A 21,217-nucleotide genomic window follows, 5' to 3' on the forward strand; every position below is an offset into this window, starting at 1 on the left:
GTAAAAATCATTATTTTTATTTTTGATGTTCTTTTCTCTTTCATCGCTGAATTATTATTTTCTACTAGTATGTACAACCATGCTGGGATAATATTTCATATTTTAATGGATTTTTTTCTTTTATTTATTATTTGTACTGCGATAGGTCAACAATTAATATTTTCTTCTTCTTCTCCGGGTTTCATTACTTTCCGAGAGCTTTCGTCGTTATCACTAAATCACTTCTCTTGTCTTAATCTTGTACTATCTCCCTCCAATTCTGTGCTCTAAGATCTTCTAAATTTTTTTCTACGACATTTATCTATCATTTTCGAGGACAATCCCGTGGTATTTTTCCTTCTGGTTTCCAATAAATTTATTATATTAATTACGGCATCTGTATTATTACATGTCCTTGTCATCGTATCTTTGGCTTTTATGAATCCATAAATTGTTATCATTTTTAACTCTTTAAATTCTTAGTTGAACTTCTTACGCCACTGGCTTCTCTTCATGTCTTTGACTGGACCGTATATAATAGGGACGGTCAAACTTTTTTCGGCCGCGATCTACTAAAAATATACTTTACCTTTGAGGATCGAGTTCGATAAAAATGTTTTTATTATTATTAAGTTACTATACCACCATAATTAATTTTCGTGAGCGCAGTCTAAAAATAAATTCTAGCACGATCGACTTTAAAATCGTTGCGATCGACTGTTTGGCTGCCCCTGGTATATAATTCTTCAGATTTTGTTTTCGAACGTTTTCAGTCTTTGCTGTGTTAAATAATAATGGGGACAATATTTCTTTCTGTTTTAGTCCTGTCACAACGTTGAACGCCTTCGATATAATACTATATACTTTGACTTTTTCCATGGACAGTTTTGTTAAATTTATTATTTATTCGGGAGTATAAATTCTTTCATTATGTTGTAAAAACCATTTTTATTGGTTACTGACGAAGCTGTCGTACGTTTTCTCGAAGTCAACAAACATTTGCCATATTTTCTGGTAATACTCATACTTCTTGTTTATTATCCGTGCTAATATTGATAATTGCTCTACGGTATATTTCCTTTGCGAAATCCACTGTGGTATTCTCCTAAGTATTCTTTTGCATTGACGATTTATTGTACTCTAAAGAATACTTAGTATACTGAATTCTCTAAATGTAATCGCTACATTTTATTTTATTACCCTTCTTATGGAGTGGTATAGATATTTTTTCGTTCCATATATCTGGTATTTTTTCTTCCTGTCATAAGATTCTAAACCAAATCTTGTAAATAAAGTCATGCATATCCGTTCTGTCAGATTTTATATTTTCAACACTAAGCTATCGGAACTCGTAGTGGTGCAATTTAATAATAAAAGGCCCATGTAAAATTTTTGGACTAGGATCCTTACCTGCTAATAAAAATAAAAAAAACAGTCATATACCTTATTATTATTCTTTTTTCACATATTTATTTTTATTTATACAATCTGTATAAAATATATTTACAATAAGCACAATAGATGGAATGATTTATTATAATAGGTCATGGTTAGCTTGAGTGAAGAAGCTATTCAGTAATAGCACTTCATGGCGTGGTTGGTGGTGGTTAGTCGACTAGCCGGCATAGGCTAGCATAAGTCACGGCACCAGTTGCGTTTTAAACGTCGACCAGGGTCGCCCAGAAGTGTTAGTGAGAGAGGTTTTGGATGAGGGGGTTACGATGATTTGCAAGTTTAAGGTGGAAACGTTTGTATAAGGTTTTAACTACGTTTTTGACTGTCGGAATAAGAAAGTCCCTGTGGAGAGTATCATTCGATACGTAAAAAGGAGCTTTGATTATCTTTCAGAGGCATTTGGATTGAAATGTTTGAATTCTGTTTATGTTAGTGTCTTTGGCTGACCTCCAAAATTGAATTTCATAGGACTAAATAGGTTTGAGGAGTACCTTATAAATAAGAATTGTATTATGTAGTGTGACATGTTTGGATGAAAGGAGGAGACGAAGCTATCTTAGACGATTATTAAGTACTAGTCGTTTGTTATATATGTGGGCAGCTCATGTTAGTCGGTGGTCTAGATGTAGACCTAGGTAACGCACATTTTGGGCAGTTGGGAGAGGTTGGTTGTTAAGTGTGATAGAAGGGCAGTTTATGGGTCTGAGTGTGAAAGTGCAGTGAATTGATTTAGATTCATTTAGTTTGAGTCCCCATTCTTTGTACCACGCCGAGAGCATGTCGAAGTGGGTTTGGATTTTGTAAGATACCTCAAGAGGTTCGTGGTGGAGGGCTAGGATGGTTTTATCATCAGCGAAGTCACCAGTGATGGTAAGGTTAGTTTAATGTATACAGGTTGAACAGGAGAGGCGCCGCTACAGCTCCTTGTGGTACTCCAGCTCTAATTGATGATATATCAGATAAGGCTGAGCAATATCGTATGGAGAAATGTCGGTTTTCAAGATAGGACTTTTAGATTAAATAGAAGCTGGGGGGAAATATTGACTTTAATTTGAAAAGGAGGCCATCGTGCCATACCTTGTCAAATGCTTGTGCTACGTCTAGTAAGGCGTCTGTGCAGATTAGTTTCTTTTCAAGTGAATAAGAAATTTTGTTTTACTTTATTATAAGTACATAAAATATTGTTTTCTCATAAGTCATAATTAATAATTATTAGTTAAATTAATTTTTTTTATAAAATCAAACATAAAAAATTAACTCTTGTTTTTACAGCAGTAAAATTTTTAATTATTTTGTTTGTAACCAATTCAGCTGTCTTCCATTTTCATTGTGTAATATACTAATGTAGGGAAAGCGATCTTGACCAATTGAGTTTCGCAATTAATTCTTTATTAATTTTAATTTTGAGATAAATCTCTCTGCTGAAACAACTGTTATGGGTAAGATTAAATAAAAAACATGAATTTAATACATCACTGCATTTAGTACTAAAATTATTTTCAAAAATAAATATGGTAAGATCTTTTATATCTTTCCTTCTTGAAAAGTTTACAAACAGCTCTTTTATGGAGAGTGATCGACATGTAAAGTCTGAAATCATGTCATCGTGATGTAACTTTAAAAGATCATAAAAAACTTTGACTATATCTTTACCTTCAAATTAATCATTAAATGCACAACTTTATTTTTCTTAATTCTATTCTTACAAACTAATTTTAAGGCGAAGAATCGGAAAATTTTTTATAAAAGCCATATTTAGTATGAAAAATACAGATTTTAAATATTGGTATATTGTGCTCAAATGACTTCAAAATATATAAAACAAATATTTTAATAGCGCCTTATAGACCTAGCATCAGAAATTTGAGAACAATTAAGTTCAATACTCTAGTAGTCTCTCATTTAGATACATGAAAAAAAAAAGCATATATGAAAACTTTAAGGTATTTGTTGAACTCAATCACTGATAAATTAGTCGGTTTATTAACATTTCTTTGAAATGAACATAGTTCTGTTTTATTTACAATATTTTGCTTCGTTGAAAAAATAATTGAAAAATTCTAAAGGTGTATCTAATGTTACCCTAGGATAGAGATCATCGCAGACGTTGACGATCTAGCGCTGCTCATCTCCAGGAAACACCGTACGAAACTCACGGAACGCGCGAACGCGCTGCTTAAAATAACGTCAAGATGGGCCTTTAACAGGAAACTAATCTTCTCAGCGGCCAAGTCGCAGACCCTATGGATGAAGGGTCAGTTTAGTAAGCCCCTTGATTTGCAGCTTGTTGGGGCTGAGATCAAAATGAAATCCGAGGAGAAATACCTCGGGGTCACGATTGATCCGCAAAGGAAATTTAGTACCCATCTGGCGGAAAAGGACGCGTCCTTGGTAGTGCTATTCAGTCGATTAACATCTGTGGCTAAGTCAAGCTGGGGCCTTAAAGAGAGGACAAGAATCCTCTACAAATCAGTGTTTCTACCGCGTATAGTTGTGCGGTCTCGGTATGGGCCGAACGCTGCATGGCACAGTACTGACACAGAACACGAGCAAACACCGCTCAGAGACGCTCGTTATTGGCAGTAACGGGCGCGTATAAGATCACATCGACGATGGCGCTCCAAATCATTGCTGGAGTACCTTCCTTAAATTTAGAACTAGTTCGGCTGGCTAAAGTCAAAAGGGACAAGGAGAGGCAACACGTCGGCATCAGACGCTGTTGAAAAGGCGAAACAGTAATACGATACCACCATACTCCTCTGGCAAGAAAGATGGGTCGCCAGTGACAATGGTAGATAGGAGAGGGACAGACTACCTCGCGGGGTGAATTAGGAGTCCTCTCCTCATGACTTATTTCTTGCCTAAACCTAACCTAGCACCCTGACGTTTAGGGTGACTACGCTCAAGCGACAGGCGACTACGGGTGTTCACCGAATACCCGCACTCGTCTGTGGCGGGACCGCCGCACTTGAGGAAGGACTCGTGATGGTTGTGGAAACACCATCTTAGTAGAAGGGGTTTGATTTGAACGACATCCGTCAGACCTTGGTCGCGGAGCAGTTCATTTTGACGCCTAATGTGAGGTAGCGTCCCGGGCTGGCTTTCGGAGTGCCTGGCTCCCAGGAGCTCACCCTGGTCTTTCGCCCGGAGGAGGTAACTTCGCAACTATATAAAGTGGCAAAGTGTCTGGGGTAAAATCCGGAAGAACTTGTCAGACTCCGCAACACATGGAAAAATGTCCTTTTGTACTATTTCTTTAGGTAATTGTTCAATATCTAAATCTATTGTAATATTGTCAACTATTTATTACTCGTGATTAAACATAAGATGTTAATGAAGTGTTCAAAAATAATTAAAAATACTTAATGTAGGTTGTAAATATATTAGTTCCTTTTAGGTGTTCATCATTATTTAAATCATACAATTTCATCATCACTTTCCATATCATTTTCCAAATCACAATCTTCTAAATCATCTTTACTTAAATCCCAGTTAACAGATAATAGCTGTTCAATACTTAAGATCTTGAATTAATTTAAAATAATACTGTATCTATAATTAGCCAAAATACTTTAATTTTTAAATTTTCTTTTGTTATACTTAGTCCGGCGATCTCTATCGTTCTTATTAAACATATTCATACTATTTAATAATTTTTTGGTATGTCTCAACCTTTACATTGATTTTTGGTTGTTAATAATACATTTTCATAGCCACAGCTTAATCTTGTAATAAAATTAGTAGCCTCTTTTAAATTTTTGGAAACACTAAATAAATTTGTATTTTTTTTTTTTTGAATTTATTTTGATATGGCTTAAGGAAATAAAAAAAAAATAAAATAAATATATTTTACTCGTAATGATATTATCTAAAATTAGTGTACCTAGTAACCTCAAGTTTGTTTATTTGAAATTTTATAAATAATTTTTTTTTTTGAGCTTTATATTTAAATCATTTAATAACTAAATACTTTACCTTAGAAATCAATTTAATTTTATTACCGTCATCAATATTATTGATCACGTAAAATGGCTCAAGTTAAAGAATGTATACAAAAAGCATACGAAGTACAAAAACAATTTGATTTTAACTCATTCCGAGTTACAATATAAATTTATTATTATATATTTGATATTTTATCAAGAATTCAATATACTTTACAGTGTTCAAAAGTACGTGAAACTGTTGTTCCAAAAAGCTGTTTACCCAAACCATCCAAACATAATAATTGCAGATGTAAAAGTGTCGCAGTTTGCAAATCATTAAAGGTATATCACATTTTTAAAGAACAATCCAAATTTGTCATATTTTCTTTAATTTATTCGGTATTAAATATTCTATTCTATTTTGATATTATATTCTGATTATGATTCTGTAAACATTAAAATGAAAATTTCTATATACAATTTTTAATACTTTAAATTAAAACTTCAAAAATTGTTTTTTTTTTTTTTATTTAATGCTTCTGAGAAATGTATACCTAATTGTTTATACTTTGCAATGGTGGAATAATAGAGCTGAAATAGATTTGTTAATAGAAAATATTTTAAAATGTTTAAGTAAGAGTAGGTATGTAGGTCCACATTTCTCAATAAGAGATAAAATAAAGTTATATTTTCTCAAATTGATAATCACCTTCGACAAGCTACATATAAAGAGTGAACTGTTTACATGATAGTTAACATATTATTCATAAATCGGATAAAAATAATATTAAAGAGAGAGGATGTGTGGCTTATAAATTAATCTGGAATCTACCAAGTTAAAAGTATTGGATGTTCTTAAACTATTAGATCTTTATTCCACTAAAGGAATGATGGACAAGGATATTATAAAAAACTTTCATATGGGACATAAGGTGAAATTAACATACGTTATACGAAACCTATAAATCCTATACAAAATACCTCAATAACCATACCTTATTTATGTCATTGGATTTTTAATAATATCATACCTAAATATTTTTATAATATCTTCACTACAAATTTTCAATATCTGTTAAAATGGCACTCGCAGTATTCTATGTGTAATGCGATGTCCTTTATAAACTAAATATATTTATAAAATAAAAATATTTATAACAGTTTATTTTTTTTTTTATTAATTGTGAATTTAAACTATTACCATTTAACCAGTTATTGGTAATCTACAACTTTTTTTTAAAATTATATTAAAATGTATTAGTATATCATTTAATATCATAATTATGTTACATGGTATTAAATATAGGTGTTTTTGGTATTTATTTCCAGAATGAATATAAATACGTCCAACCATGTCGTCCGGATCTGTGTATACCTGCCACGGTAAGTACTTACACTCCACATTCACATATACATTTTCTGTAAGAACACTGGTAATATTAATCATGCAATATTATATTTAAATCATATTTATTACATGCATTTGAATAGGTAAATGCACCTATGAAATAAAAAATTAGAAAATTAGCTAAATGATAATTTTTTTTCTTAAACCAAGAATTTTTCGAATTTGACTCATTTTATTTTGACTTAATATTGGCCATTATTTTATTTTTACTTTTTTTTAAGCTAAAAATAATACTTTTATAATATACTATAATGGTAGTTAAAATATATATAGAAATAAAATACCTGAACATTTTTGTCTTATGTTCATACATAACATAACATTTAATATATATGTTATAAATGTATAGCACAGTTAAAAATAAGTTATGTAAAATAAAAAAAAAACTGTCTGATGCCACTGTGATGTATTTAAAATATTTTTCTAACTCTATTACGGTAGTTTTCTAATTGACAGTAATTATTTACTATTTATAGCAAACACACTTAAGCGATGCGCGGTTCACTGACGACTCCATTTACAGTCGTTCGTTCTACCAACACGATGTTTGTCGTGTCAAGCCTGTCATACACCCTGACCACTTAGTAATGGCCGGTGAATTTCAAGATGATACGGTGCACAAGGTTTGTTTAGAGTTTTTATTTTTAAAACAGATAAAAAAACCTCTTTCACGAAAATTATAAATATTATTGTTTTATTAACTATCTATGACGCAGCTTGCGTTTATAGTATTTGTAATACCTATTATTCACAATAAGCGGATCTCTGTGAGTGAATATTATACAAGCTATACTTTTAGAAAAACAATATATTTATAAGCTTAATTAGTTTGATTAGTTATTGTTATTTGTGTTGTTTAACTATCGCAGTTAAGTTACCCAGTACAATGTTCGCCGGTAGTGCGAAAAATCACACCCAAGGACCACTGTTTGACTGGCACAGGACCAATGCGGCTGATAACTACTCAACAACATGATTACTATGGGCCGTGTGATAGCGGGCGCCGAAAGAATATTATTCCGTCAGGTAACCTTATTCGGTCTGAATGTCCGATGGCAGGTTTGACCACTACCAACTGTTCATACCAACCGGTGTGCGCTGGACCGATGGAGAATTACAAACCTCACACTTGGTATGCACCACAGTGGCACTCGATAGTGTTAGGTTTAGTGTGATAGGAAAGAAGATCATTTACATCTAAAAATTTCCCTTTTCGCCCAAATTTCAAAAAAAACTCCATTGTATTTTTTATCTAAATTTCTACAGTGAAAATTTTAGAAATCATTTCAAAATTAGCTACTTATGAGTATAGCTATATATATATATGTTTATATAGTAGAAATTGATTATAACGAATTTAAAGGGTTAGCAGATTTTCTTGTTAGGTTAGTACCGGTTAAAACGAGTACTTATTGTAAATTGTAAACGTAAAATACAAAAAATAACAGAAGTTTTTATTTTATAACTCGTGATTATTTTAAACTTGAAAATGTAAAAATTCGTAGATGTTATGTTTATATACAACACAAATGTATAAAGCATAGTATGTAAGTAATACATATTAATATAATTAAAAAAAAATAATTCAAATTAAATTTAAATTATAAATATTCAATTAATGATTTAAAAATAAATTTATATATCAACAAATATAACGATCGGTTGACCTAAATATACCAAATAAACACATACATATTAGGAATAATTATGATTACCAGCTCGTATCAACCGAACATTTGTTTTATAATTCAATGTATTTTATTCGTTTAAGCCGATAAATTGTTATAACTTATTTCGTTTTAGAGATTTTTACTGTATACATTTACTTTTTTATTAACTATTGAACATAATATTGCCTATAACTCAGAATAAGATTCGTTATTATTTTTGATAATAATGTCATGTGCACAACACTGAATACATAGCTATACTGTTCCTGTGGAAGGAATGGATATGAACACCGTGCAAAGATGCAGCTACAAACTAGTCGAACCGAAGGAAAAACTCCCAACTCCGTGGGCAGAAAAGGTGGAATATTGTAAGCCGGAGGATGCAATAGAATGTTGTACGGTTTACAACTATAGGTATCTTTTTTTCAAAAATTCAAAAGTAGTAAATTTTAATAATAATTGTGTTAATTTACCACTCTCTACATGGTTTAAGATTTCATATTAATTTTTTATACTTTTCAAATAAAATTTTGAAATTATTTTTATTTTTTGTGAACACATAGCTACAAGGAACCGGGTGTGTATATGTTGGACGATGGGTGCGGAAACACGCTCGATATTACAGCAGAGAGTAACTTAGGTAAAAAAATAACAGAAATACCAACCTACTTATCATATATTATCATGTATAACACCTCACATTTTTTTTTTTAGAAAACTGTTGTCCACCTAGTTGTCTGGCTGATAATGTGGATAATGAGTTTAAATCACAATTCATCAAAGCTCATCAGTTTGAGGATTAACCAATGCAAAATTACAGTATTTATGATGTATATAAACGTTTATACGTGAAATTCTTCAACTTTGAAAATAAAGCTTCTAAGAAATTGTTGACAAAATTTATATCAAATTGGTCTAAACTATTTTTTATTTTTATTTATTTTTATAGTTGGCGTTAAAGTTGTATTTTAATTGGGATATTAGAATATGACATCTCCCACGCATATATGGTTTAGGATTCATTGCTGTGATAACAATTCTCTTCCTCTTTTTTTTTTTAAAATTTTTTATTAATTTTTTGACATTTCTTTTATTTTATCTATCTTCTGATCTTTCTTTTTTTTTAAAAAAACTGTAATCATATTAATGGTTTAAGATGGCCCAGATTGTTTGTCTTTCATTCTAATTTCATGATTTATAAACTTTTTTGAGCTCTGTAGTTTAAAATTTTCATCTCTTGCTATTTTTTTCTTCTATGTTGCATATCTGCTTGACTTGTATCTGATGTGCTCTTTTTAACAAAGTATGAAACATTTTTCGCATAAACACGTATCACGGCACTTATTTATTTTTCTTTCCTTTTCTGTTAGATAATTCTAGTGCATAAAATCTCTATTTGACTCTATATCTGAACTGATGAAGAGATGTATTTGCACAGTATTAATTTTTTGGCGAAGTTCATAGTTTTTAGTCCGAATACGAAGTTTTACAAAATTGTAATATCGAAGTATGTAAAGTCTGAAATCGTGTACCACAATTATTATAAACAATCCTTTAAAATTTTTTTTTTTCTAGTAGCAATTAAGGTTAAGGATAATAATGCTAGTGTTATGTTCAGTTTAACATTTTATCAACATTTTGATAACTGTTCTCTGAAACTACCAAACGAAACCAAATGCTTAATTTAAATGTGTTAATTCCACTTGTTTTCATTGGGGATAAAGCCATCCCTCTTTGAAATTATTGGATGAGACCATTTCCGCGTAAACAAGCACAAGATAATGTAATTTTCGTACTACAACTGTAGACTTTGTTGATCAAGAATGACAGTTAAGTTTGCATTTAGGGTATTCTTTCATCAAAATTTAGAATTATTTTGAAATCGATTAAAACTAAAGTAAAAATCGCTGAAAAATAACAAATATGAAATAAATGATGAAAAACCAAAAATATGAATATGAAACTCCATAATCGCGTGGTTTGAATTTCACCACGTGACACAAACAAAACTAGGTATTTGTTTTTTTCAAATTGCACGCGAACAAATTCAATGCATGCATTGGAAACGCATACATGTTATCACAGGTTTGTTTATTTTGGTTGCAAAAACACAAGCACCACAATTTATTCACTAGATTCGCCAGATTTACGTAGAATATGGCCATTGTTAAAGCAGTTCAACTATCTGGGCGATTCAATCGACCTCCAATACTAAGCGATTAGTGCTAAAGCAGCTAAAGGGGCAATTCAGAACAAATCATACATAACCGTAATAATAATTAAAAGAATAATTTAACTTTTACAACAATTTTAATTTTGAATATCTATTTCGGCTATGAACATAATTATATTATATTAAAAGGCGCGATAATTGATGCGTTTTCGTTGCTCGCCGCACAGCTCATCATCGATACGTAACGTATTTCGTTTGTAGATCAGCTGCACATTGATACGGGCTGACGATTGTTTGAGTCGTCGCTGGCACACGATCGTGTCAACTAGCATTTTTTGAAGACTTCGCACATTATGTTCTAACTCAACCATCTCTTCATTTAGCTTCACTTCCAACTCGTCCCTGCACAGTTCTATACCCTCTCTGTGTGTACGGTTTAACAGCCGAGTATGGACTAGCGCTATATATGCCTCTTTATCGTCGATGGCGTCTTTTAGTTTATTAATTGTTCCTTGTACTTCTTCTGCGTTCTTGATCGTCTGCAAATTGGACCACATTTACACATTTATTGGACCGTATTAATACTTGTTTATTTGCTTTTTTTTTTTTACTGTATGAATTTAGGAGTCCTGTTTATAACAATTTTATTAATATTTCATACATACTTCGTCTCTCTGTTTACTCAATTTTTCGATTACTGCTAAATATTCTTGTACCCGTGATTTGAATGCTTCTTCAACTTCGTTTGATTGACTCACTAAGTCATTGATCATTTTATTTAAACACTTGTCAAAATATGCACGAATAGGTCTACCATCTATTAGAATTTTACTGGCTGCTAATATTATGTCCGAAGTGAATTTATCCCATTTAGAAAATGAAATTTCTCTAAATATAGATAATTGATGCAAGTTATTATAGAATTATGTGTTTAATGACTACCAGTATTTTTATTTCATTAAAAACGGGCTGGATAAAGGTGACTGTAGAAATTAAATTTATTTGGTACAATTTAATCTTGACTTTAAATTGTTTCTTTAAATCCTATTGTTAAAAATAGCGTAGGCTACCGCTACGGATTGTAGTCTGTCCGCTTTTTATTTGACCACGCATTAATTGATTTATGCAATTTAAGATTTAACTAATGTCAAATGATAGTTTGTATCACTTTAAGCTAAAATACTTAAATAACAGTAAATTTAACTTAAAAAGTTTTTTATTTTAAACCTCAAATGCTAAAATATGCTAAAATATAATTCTTCAGTTTTTTGTAATATTTCAATCCTTACAAAATTTGATATTTAGTAGCTTATTTATTAAGTATAAATTGTATGCCTAGAATGTTATTAAGTTGGAAACAGTTTTTAGCTCTTTAAACTAATGTTTGCAGTATTAAACTAAATAAGAGTATAGTGATGTTTTTCAATTTTCAGTATGACACTTATAAAATGTATAAATAAGATATAGTCCTTCACTAATTTATTTAATTCATTATTTAAGCCAGTCATTTTCTCAAAATTAATTTATCAATGAAATTAATTTAATACATATTAATAATTATAAATGTTTTAACAAAAATATAACATTCCAACTACTTTAGTTTTTATACAAAATTTAGGGCTTCAAAACAATGAAAGTGATTTTAGCCATTTAAGGTAACTATTACATGTTATTTCCATCAAGAGGAAGAAACTAAATCAATTAGTAGAAATTTGATATTGGAGTATTTTTATACTATAATAGACCATACTTAATTTAACAATGCATTCTTGTACGTCATAGCTAGGAACCATATAAATAGATAAAAGAAAAGTTTCTAGCTTACTAGAGTTTAAGTATATAATTGTATTTGTTATATAAGTATGGTCAATCAATTGTTTTAATTGTAATTATTCAAAAGTACAAGTATTTCTTAATAATGAAACAAGCCTGCATTGAATATCTATGTCATTTAAATAATTATTGTGGTGACCGATCGTAGAATTCTGCACAGCACTCACTACACTATCAGTATTAACAAAAAAGCTATTTAAAACTCACGCTGGTTTAATTATGTTTTTGTCGTTCAAAATAGACAACTCGACACTCTTTTCATTTAGTTTTTCATTGTACTCTTCAATTTTCAATGTATTTTCTTTACATTTCAAATCCTCAGCTAAGTTGTAAACAAATTCTCTCAGTTTCCTTATCTGTACTTTGACTTTTTCTACCAAATCTTCGAGTTGGCTGTTAACAACTTTGATTACTTCACGTTCTCGCAATAGTTCTTTTTCTACGTCATCAAATACCAAATCAATACCCTGCCGACAATTTCTAGAGAGGAATTATTAAAATTATATTTAATAATATCGATGCAACTATAAAAAACTTAATTTAAGCCATGTCACCTAAGCCTAAGACATTCGGCAATGGCGTCAAGAGCATCTCCAACAAGCCGTTTTTTGGCGTTTTCGATGCGATTCTGATAGCCTAACAGCAGTCGAATCTCTTCATTTAAACCGTTTTTGTATGTTTCTAGTTCCCTGCATTTGTACTCTATATCTTTGACTTTGACTTTCGATTGATGGTCGATTTCTAGTTTATTTTTCCCCACGGCATCTTTTGCTTGGTCAACTAACTGATCAGCTTCGATTGCCAACCTTTGAGATAGTTCTTGTTGTTTTTCGGACGCCATAATTTCCAGTTCACTACTATACCACCATTCTGCTGGGGTATGGTAATCACTTTTTTTCACTTTGTTATCATTTTTACAGTTCATCTTTATTTTAATAATCAAACGTAGGAGCAAAAAATAAAAGTTTAACTATTGTCACTATTTTTAATTTGTGAATAAATCATTTTTATGAATAAACAGTATTAAGTCTTTTGTGCAAGTTACTATAGTTATAGCTATGGGCGTATTAGTGGTAGAGAATAAGAAATAATATTAAAATACATATTTACAGGTCAAAACGATAAAAATAATACATGAGGAGCTGACAAAAAATTAAAATCCTCTTTAGGAAATTTTTATTCTGTATAGGTAGACCAGAATTTACTATTGTGTTATGATTTCATAATATAATAATGTATTTACTCATTTTTAAAGATAAGGGACTAAAAGACTTAGTTTTTATTTAGCAATTTGTTTTAGATATACACTTTATAATCGAAATTATAAAATTATTTCAACACATGACAATTGTTTTTGAATTGTCATAAAATGGTTGAATTCAATGTATTTGAATTAACTACTGTTGTGTCATAGTTTTTGATGCTTGTAATGTAAAAACAACATTACTTATATTTTTATACAAATTTCAGGTAATTTCATTAACTAAAAAACAATTTTATACTGTGACAAAAATTGCATATTTGAAAGATGACATTATGTAAAACAATTATCCTCATACTAAAGAAAGACAAGCAAAGAAAAAAATGGGTACACAAAATTGAAAAAAAAAAAATAAGACTTCGGTAAGAAAATGAACAATTTATTAATCAATATTATACTCATTGTTTCAATATATTGAACACGTTTTCAATAGGATCCATAATCCATATATTGTCAATATTATAATAATATTTAGTCATTTATTTACCATTTAAATTGATATCATGTAGCCCACATTGTAAATTTAGTGTTTTTTTTTCCAATTGCTTTAGACCACTTTTATTACTAAAATTATCTGTCTCACTTTGTGCATGTTAATTATCATACTGTTTTTCAGCACTATTCTCTGTTTCAATTGTTATTACTTTATTATTTATAGACTCTGAATTTGTTTCACTATTTGTCTCAGAGTTTTGACAGTATGATGTGTCTTTGGTTAAATCATCATCAATTAAGTTATCATCAGATAATGAAAGAGTGTGTTTCTGAATTGTATTAGTTTTTATTATACCACTCAAAGGCAAAGTGGAAACCAAATTCAGGTCTGAAGATTGAAATTTATCCAGGATACTCCCTTTTATTAATTATATTACCAAAGATTTTTTTCATTTTTAAAACTTACAAAAATATATACTTATACAAAGCATTTCAATAATAATTGATTGTAATAACTAATAATAAATACATTTTATTTTATTTATAACACATTACTTCTTTTAATTTTATAAATGTATTTCAATCACTATTTTTTTTATTATAATTAATGTATTTATTTTTGTATTAGAATCGTAGTTGAAAGACAAATTATTTAATATTTAATTATTTATGATGTAATTATGTATTCATACTAATAATAATAATTTTAATCTTAAAATATTAATGAGAATAATGACATTCCTTATCTTGAGTCAGTTTTTTAAAATCTAGTACTCTTGTAGAACAACTAATGCGCAGAGTGTTTTCAAAATGAAGATCGGTTAATCTTAAACGATATTTATTTTTTAAATTTTTGAAATTCATTTTGAAGAATGAAGTTTCACGTATGTATGTGGAGACAAATATGGTTACTAATTTTTTCAGCCATTGTTTTATAGTTCATGTACTTATCCAAAACATGGTTTGCCTAATAATCTTCAGTACACATGTTTTATATATTTTCAATGAAATATCTTCTTGCAAATCATTAATTTCCATTTGAAGTGAAAATTTTGGAAGTCTGAATAATTTCTTAGCTACGTCCATCTATTCTCTAGTTAGAGAAATTTTAAAGGATTTTTTAAAAATTGTGACAGTTTTCCAGTTCCTGCAAAGTCTTTGAATCGCTTAACAAATTCTTCACTAAATTCCGACAGAATACTTAAACACATGCCGCAGTCTATGTCAGAATTATTTTTATATTCAAGGATTGTTGAAAAATGAATAAAATCTTGATTTTTAATATCTTCTTCAAATTTTTTAAATTTTCATCGAAAAGCAGATACACTGAATATGAGATTGCAAATTAAATTTTTAAATTCCTTGTAACTCAATATTAAGTACATTTAAATATGTAAGAATGTTTTTAAAAAAAGCCACAGCACGTATATTGCTCTCGTTTACTAAGAATTTATGATACTCCTTTAATTCTTCCGAGTTAATACGAACTGAAATGTTACAAGCAGTAGATATTAAGTATATTGTACCGTTTTCTGTTATCGTGATTATTTTTATAAACAGCGATAAACGATGAACGCTATCGTAACCTCCAAATACATTATAAAAATAGATAAAACTAGAATTATTTAATTATTTTTGGTGGTCCAGTTAATTCCTTCCCACAGGTCGGACTTGGCCCACGAGTCATCTATTGCCGGCCCCTGTTTTAAAGTATCATATTTACATGTAGCACAAATCTTCAACGTTGATCCAGAGGTAAAAAATTCGACTGATTTGACTACACTAACAACAAAATAAAAATTAGAAATCAGCCTACCAACCACAAAAATCACGCAAGGCAACCGCAAACACGTATCAGGAGGGGAGGTTTCTACTAATATATAAATTAAATATGTAATTAAAACACGTAAATATATATGACGAATGACATGCCAATGGCACCGCCGTAATATTTAAAATTTACAATGTGCCCCTTAATTTTTCGGCAGGTATAGGAGGTGCCTCCTCCTCCGTGACCCATGAATGCGGTGTCCAAAAAAATTATAGAATATAAGTATGAGTATGCAAAGAACAAAGAGAAAAATGTATGCTATATGGAGGGAGACAAATAAAAAATAATAGAAAACGGAACAGCCATCAAGATACAGAGAGGGCTGGAGTTTTTTTTATGGATTAGTGGGAAGTTTAACCACTTTTACCGCGGGTCTTGTTACGATTTCTGTTACCTAACAACTAAGACGACCTGGTCAGCGCCTGGAATAGCCGCAACCACTTTGATGACAGATCGCAAAGCTCATATATCGAGCATTGCATATCGTAGAGTGTGCCTATGAATTGACGGATACGAACACTTTGCAGATTAGATAAATCGGCCATGAAAACAAAAAAACATATTCAAAAAAGCATAAACTGTCGCTTATTCAAGAGATTGTGCAATCTTAAAAAGCTGTACTAAAAAAAAAAAAAAAAACCATTTAATATCTATAAGATAGAACAGAATGAATTTTAGAACATCAATTTTTAAAAGACCTTTAGTTTTAAGAAAAAAATAATGAAGATAATGACTCAATCGCTGCCATAATAAGTAATAGAATTAACTTAAGGCCATGCTATCTGGTATTATATTTATTGATTTTTTTTTGATATTTTATATGTACCTAAATAAATCGTATTAAATTATCTTTAATCTTCATATATATAAATATTTAGTTATCATTGTACAAAAAAAATGTTTGATTAGGATATTATGGTGTCAAAGAGAACTTGTTGGTTAGAAATAATATATGTTAAATGTAGTGTTTATAAATTAACAATTAATAGGTTCTATAGTAATAAGTTATGTTTATAAAAATAATTTCATTTATTAATTTATCCATACATATTATTATGTATTTCATGTTTGATTTGGTAGTTTATAATAATGTTACGTTATTTAAGTTAAATTACATGAATTTATCAACAATAATTTTATTTTTGTGTCTTTTATTCATTTCATTGATATCTAAAGTCATTTGTCGTAAGTATTAATATTTTAAAATTTCATATAAAATAAATAATTAAATTATTATAATTCAAGAGCAATCAAATACGGTCAACGAATATAACGCCAATCAAACTACAAATGACAAATTGATTTTCAAAGAACATTGCATTGGCTGTGCCAGGTACGACAACGCTGGAAATGATAACGGCGTTACTTTAGAGATTACTAAGAAAAAGGTTTTACATTATAAGGATCCCATAAAAGTATTAGGTTAGTAAAATCAGATTTTTTGGTATAATAACAAAAGAATATTAATATTTTGAGTGGGGTTTTAATTATTTTAAGAATAAGCTGTATCATTTTAAACTCTAAATAAATTTCAAAATCCGCTTAAGAGATTATTTAAAAAAGCCAATTTCCAAATTCGCTTTTCAGTATAGAGGTGTCAAGTGTACATTTTCTTTGAGTAGTTCATTGTAATGGATGCGTTAAATTTGAATTAAGTGATAAATTGTTTGATATGATGAAAATGATTCTTGACTAAGAAGATTTGTCAGCTAATAATTTATATGTCTACACAATTATTCTTTAATAATTGATGAAATTTGATATAATTTGAAATTTAACGTTTATAAGGGGCACACTATACATTTTTAATGTGCAAATTCAGGGTTGCAGGGGAACTTTAGTAGTGTTGTTTTATCTTATATAGTTCTATTCTATGTTAGCGTTCAGTGATAAAACCACAAGAGAAAGGAAACTGCCACTCATTCTACTAAATTATGTATAAGACTTGTACTAAAGTATAGTTTTATAAAATATATAAAAAATTTATCAAAGTAAATAAACTCATATATTTTAAGAAAAAAATGTAAATAGTAAGTTAGAATATTGTAATTTTATTTATAATTGGTAGCTAGTAAATTGTCCATATGACTAATATGAGGTAGGTACAAATAATATGACGTTAAAAATTAATAAGGCCTTCGATTCAATACAAATTTTTATCAGGGTTCATTCCATTAAAAATACACGGACATGAAAACAATTATTTTTATATTCTGGTTTATATCTTAAATTTCTATCTATCAAAAACTTTTTACAAGTTTTTATTTTCATTTACGTAGATTACGGTTTTTTTTTTAGTTTTTTTTTTCCTTGTATAATAGTTATTTTGCACAGATAACCATTTAAACATTAAATAAATAGTATTTTAATCATGATTTGGTGGCCCATGGTTGATCCATTGAATTGATTTTTTTTTACATTAAATAATATTACAAATAATTCGAACAATAAGTGAATTTGATGGTATATGGGATGGGTAGGTGTAGGAGAATAAAAAATAAAATATTAAGAACGTCCCAATGAAGAATCTTCTCATTTAAGGAACTTCTACATGGATTTAGTAGTTATTAATTTAGAGAGGTAAAAAAAAATGTGGAAAATAATAGGAATAGTTATGGGTACTACAATATTAGGAGGTCAACGGCACATCATCTTTTTAGCTTTTTGTTACGAGTTGCCAGATACATTTGTTGATGAGAGTCCTTTAATAAGGGGATTTCTGTGATTTTTTTACATTAAGTTTAAGTCATATGTAATAACGCTTTAGCTATATCATGGACTGTAAACTTAGCAAAGTTATTAAGTATGGAATAGTTTGATACATATAAGAGTGCTTTGGTTATAATCTAGAGGGTTTTAAATTGAAATCGTTGGATTTGATTTATGTTCGAAATTTTTGAAAGGCTCCCTGGTTTGAATACCATAAGTCCAGATTAATCTAATGAAAAGTGGTGTGATAAGATATTATCACACCATTGAGAAGACGGAAGCGTTCATTCAGAGTTGAAAGTTTTACAGGATAAATGAGACGATCAAATAAGACGTTGGTCTAGGATAATACCTAGGTAACGGATGCATTGTGCTATTAGTAGAATTAATTCAGACTCATTGAGAGTAAGGGAACAACATTTTTTCTGTCAAAGTGTGAAGGAGTAATGTATTGATTCATTTATTTTCACATCCCATTTCCTGTACCATTTTTTGAGGAGAACCTAGGTTTTCTTGAATAAGTGAGGAAGCAGTATCGACGTTGGCGCTATTAGATATTATTGCTTTATAGTCGACAGTCACCAGTAAGTGTGTTATATAGAGTGGGTTAATTGAATATGAAAATATTAAACAAAAGGGAAATTGTGATTGCAGTTTGAGGTCCCTTCATTTATTGATTTTGATGAGAATGTGGATGAGTCGTACCATACCGGAAAAAAGGTCTCCCAGTTATAATTAAAGAATCAGGTAGTCTTGAGGTGGTAAGATTAGTGGTGGTGACAGAAGTGCATTATTTTTTATACCACGCAGGATTGAATGTGTCGATTTGAAAAGTAGTAAGTGATTACGATGTGAATGACATATATAACGGTGCATCTATACCCAATGCCATCTGGATGGTAGACTTAGTAGGAGCGGTAGCTTTGTAGATTAAAGGATTAATTATTTGTAATATGGGTCTCAGATATTAAAGCAATATCAATTCTTTTTTCTTGGAGTATAATTAGGAATTCGTCTTAATTGTTTTTTTTAGACCGTTCTCGTTCCACGAGAGGATTGCCAGAGGGTTGTTGATGAATGAATTATTTGTTAGACTTCGATATTACTTGGATATTTTTTTTTGGGAAGATTCAAAATAAATTAAATTATTTTAATGCATAATTGTCTATAAAAAGCATGATATTTTAAAACTCTGAGGTAGGTTATTATTCATGGTGGGGACTAAGCCTCACAACTACGACTATAAAATAGAACAACTGTAATATATTTTTGAAATTTATTGAATTGTAAGACAAACTTGTGAGGATCTTGTATTTAATTTTCAAGAACTTTTTGTTTCAAATTATTTTAAAAGAAATAAATTTATAAAATGTAATTAAAAACATTTGTTAACAATTTTGAGTTTCTATAATAATTATTCGTTTTTTTAATTACTATGAAATTAAAATGGCCAATATTCTTATTTTTCATAATCATATTTAATTTTTTTCCTGAATATTATGAAAATTACTCAGAAATTTTTATTTTAATTCCTTCAAATTAAATCTATTTTGTTACTTAAAAAAGCTTCCTTGAATTATAGTTTGAGTATTTTTTTTAATTGTAAAAGAATATTTAGACAAAAAAAAAAAATTAAATAAACACAAAAACATTTTTGTAAATCAATACATGCATCGTTCTACTTGAAAAATTTCGAGCACTTCATTTATAGGTAATAGATATATACAATTACATTTCCTTATAATCTATATTAAGTTTGCAGTAAGTAATTTTTGTTTTTTTTTATTAGGGAAACCATTTAATAATACGATCACTAAGTCATTATGTGCCAGTCATTTAACTATAATGGGCTCAAGTCTGGTTTCGAATCATTTTACCAAACAAGGAATAGAAATGTGCACAAAGGTATGCAAAAGACAACTTGAGAGAATCTTAAAAGTTTATCCGACGATCATTGTATTAAAAGATACATACTGCACGAGAAGTGGAATTAAAATGGCAAGTTGTGTGTGTGAGTTTAAGGTTTTATGTCAAGTTAATATTCATAGTGTACTTATTCACTTTATTGTAAACCGTGATGGATATTTAGCTATGTTTCACGAAGAAGTTGGAAAACCTTATTTATTTTGATTGTATTCAAGTAGGTAAGAATTATGTTAAATTAATAAACAAATTGAAAATGTTACACTGCTTTTTATACTAATTGATATTAGCCATATTTTGAAATAAGTATTATCTGTTTAGTTGAAAATTCATCAGGAAATCATGTTTGATAAACAAATAAATAGAAATTAAATTGACCTATCTGCAAATAAGTTTTTAAAAATGACATACTTATTGAAACAAAAATACTACATATTTTATTTATTATTAGAAAAATCTGTAACCATCTATAGTGGTGATTAAGATAGGTATAAAATCCTTTTTTTTTCATTAATAATTTATAATTTTTCCTTGTAGGTAGTAAGTAATTATTTATTTTTACTAGATAAAACTAGTTTTATAAACTCGTTGTTTTCTATAAGTTTAGTGTTATT

General features: G+C 29.4%; 2 protein-coding genes across 2 annotated transcripts; one reads left to right on the forward strand and one right to left on the reverse strand.

Moving 5' to 3' along the window:
• The first annotated feature begins 5,462 nt into the window (after positions 1-5,462).
• Positions 5,463-20,751, forward strand: LOC112600036. Its single transcript, XM_025347170.1, has 10 exons — positions 5,463-5,501; positions 5,598-5,702; positions 6,690-6,743; positions 7,245-7,391; positions 7,638-7,900; positions 8,694-8,852; positions 9,002-9,078; positions 9,153-9,268; positions 13,915-14,067; positions 20,470-20,751. The coding sequence occupies exons 1-8, from the start codon at positions 5,463-5,465 to the stop codon at positions 9,239-9,241; spliced, it is 933 nt and encodes a 310-aa protein (XP_025202955.1). The 3' UTR covers positions 9,242-9,268; positions 13,915-14,067; positions 20,470-20,751.
• On the reverse strand, positions 10,794-13,382 carry LOC112600056 (tektin-1-like). Its single transcript, XM_025347202.1, has 4 exons — positions 12,999-13,382; positions 12,652-12,924; positions 11,277-11,499; positions 10,794-11,150 (listed from the first exon to the last, which is right to left on the reverse strand). Exons 1-4 carry the CDS (start codon positions 13,367-13,369, stop codon positions 10,794-10,796), a joined length of 1,224 nt encoding a protein of 407 aa, XP_025202987.1. The 5' UTR covers positions 13,370-13,382.
• Positions 20,752-21,217: the final 466 nt, after the last annotated feature.

The sequence above is a fragment of the Melanaphis sacchari genome, unplaced genomic scaffold (assembly GCF_002803265.2).
Source record: "Melanaphis sacchari strain LSU unplaced genomic scaffold, SCAv2.0 Contig59_pilon_pilon, whole genome shotgun sequence".
Taxonomy (NCBI): Eukaryota; Metazoa; Arthropoda; class Insecta; order Hemiptera; family Aphididae; genus Melanaphis; species Melanaphis sacchari.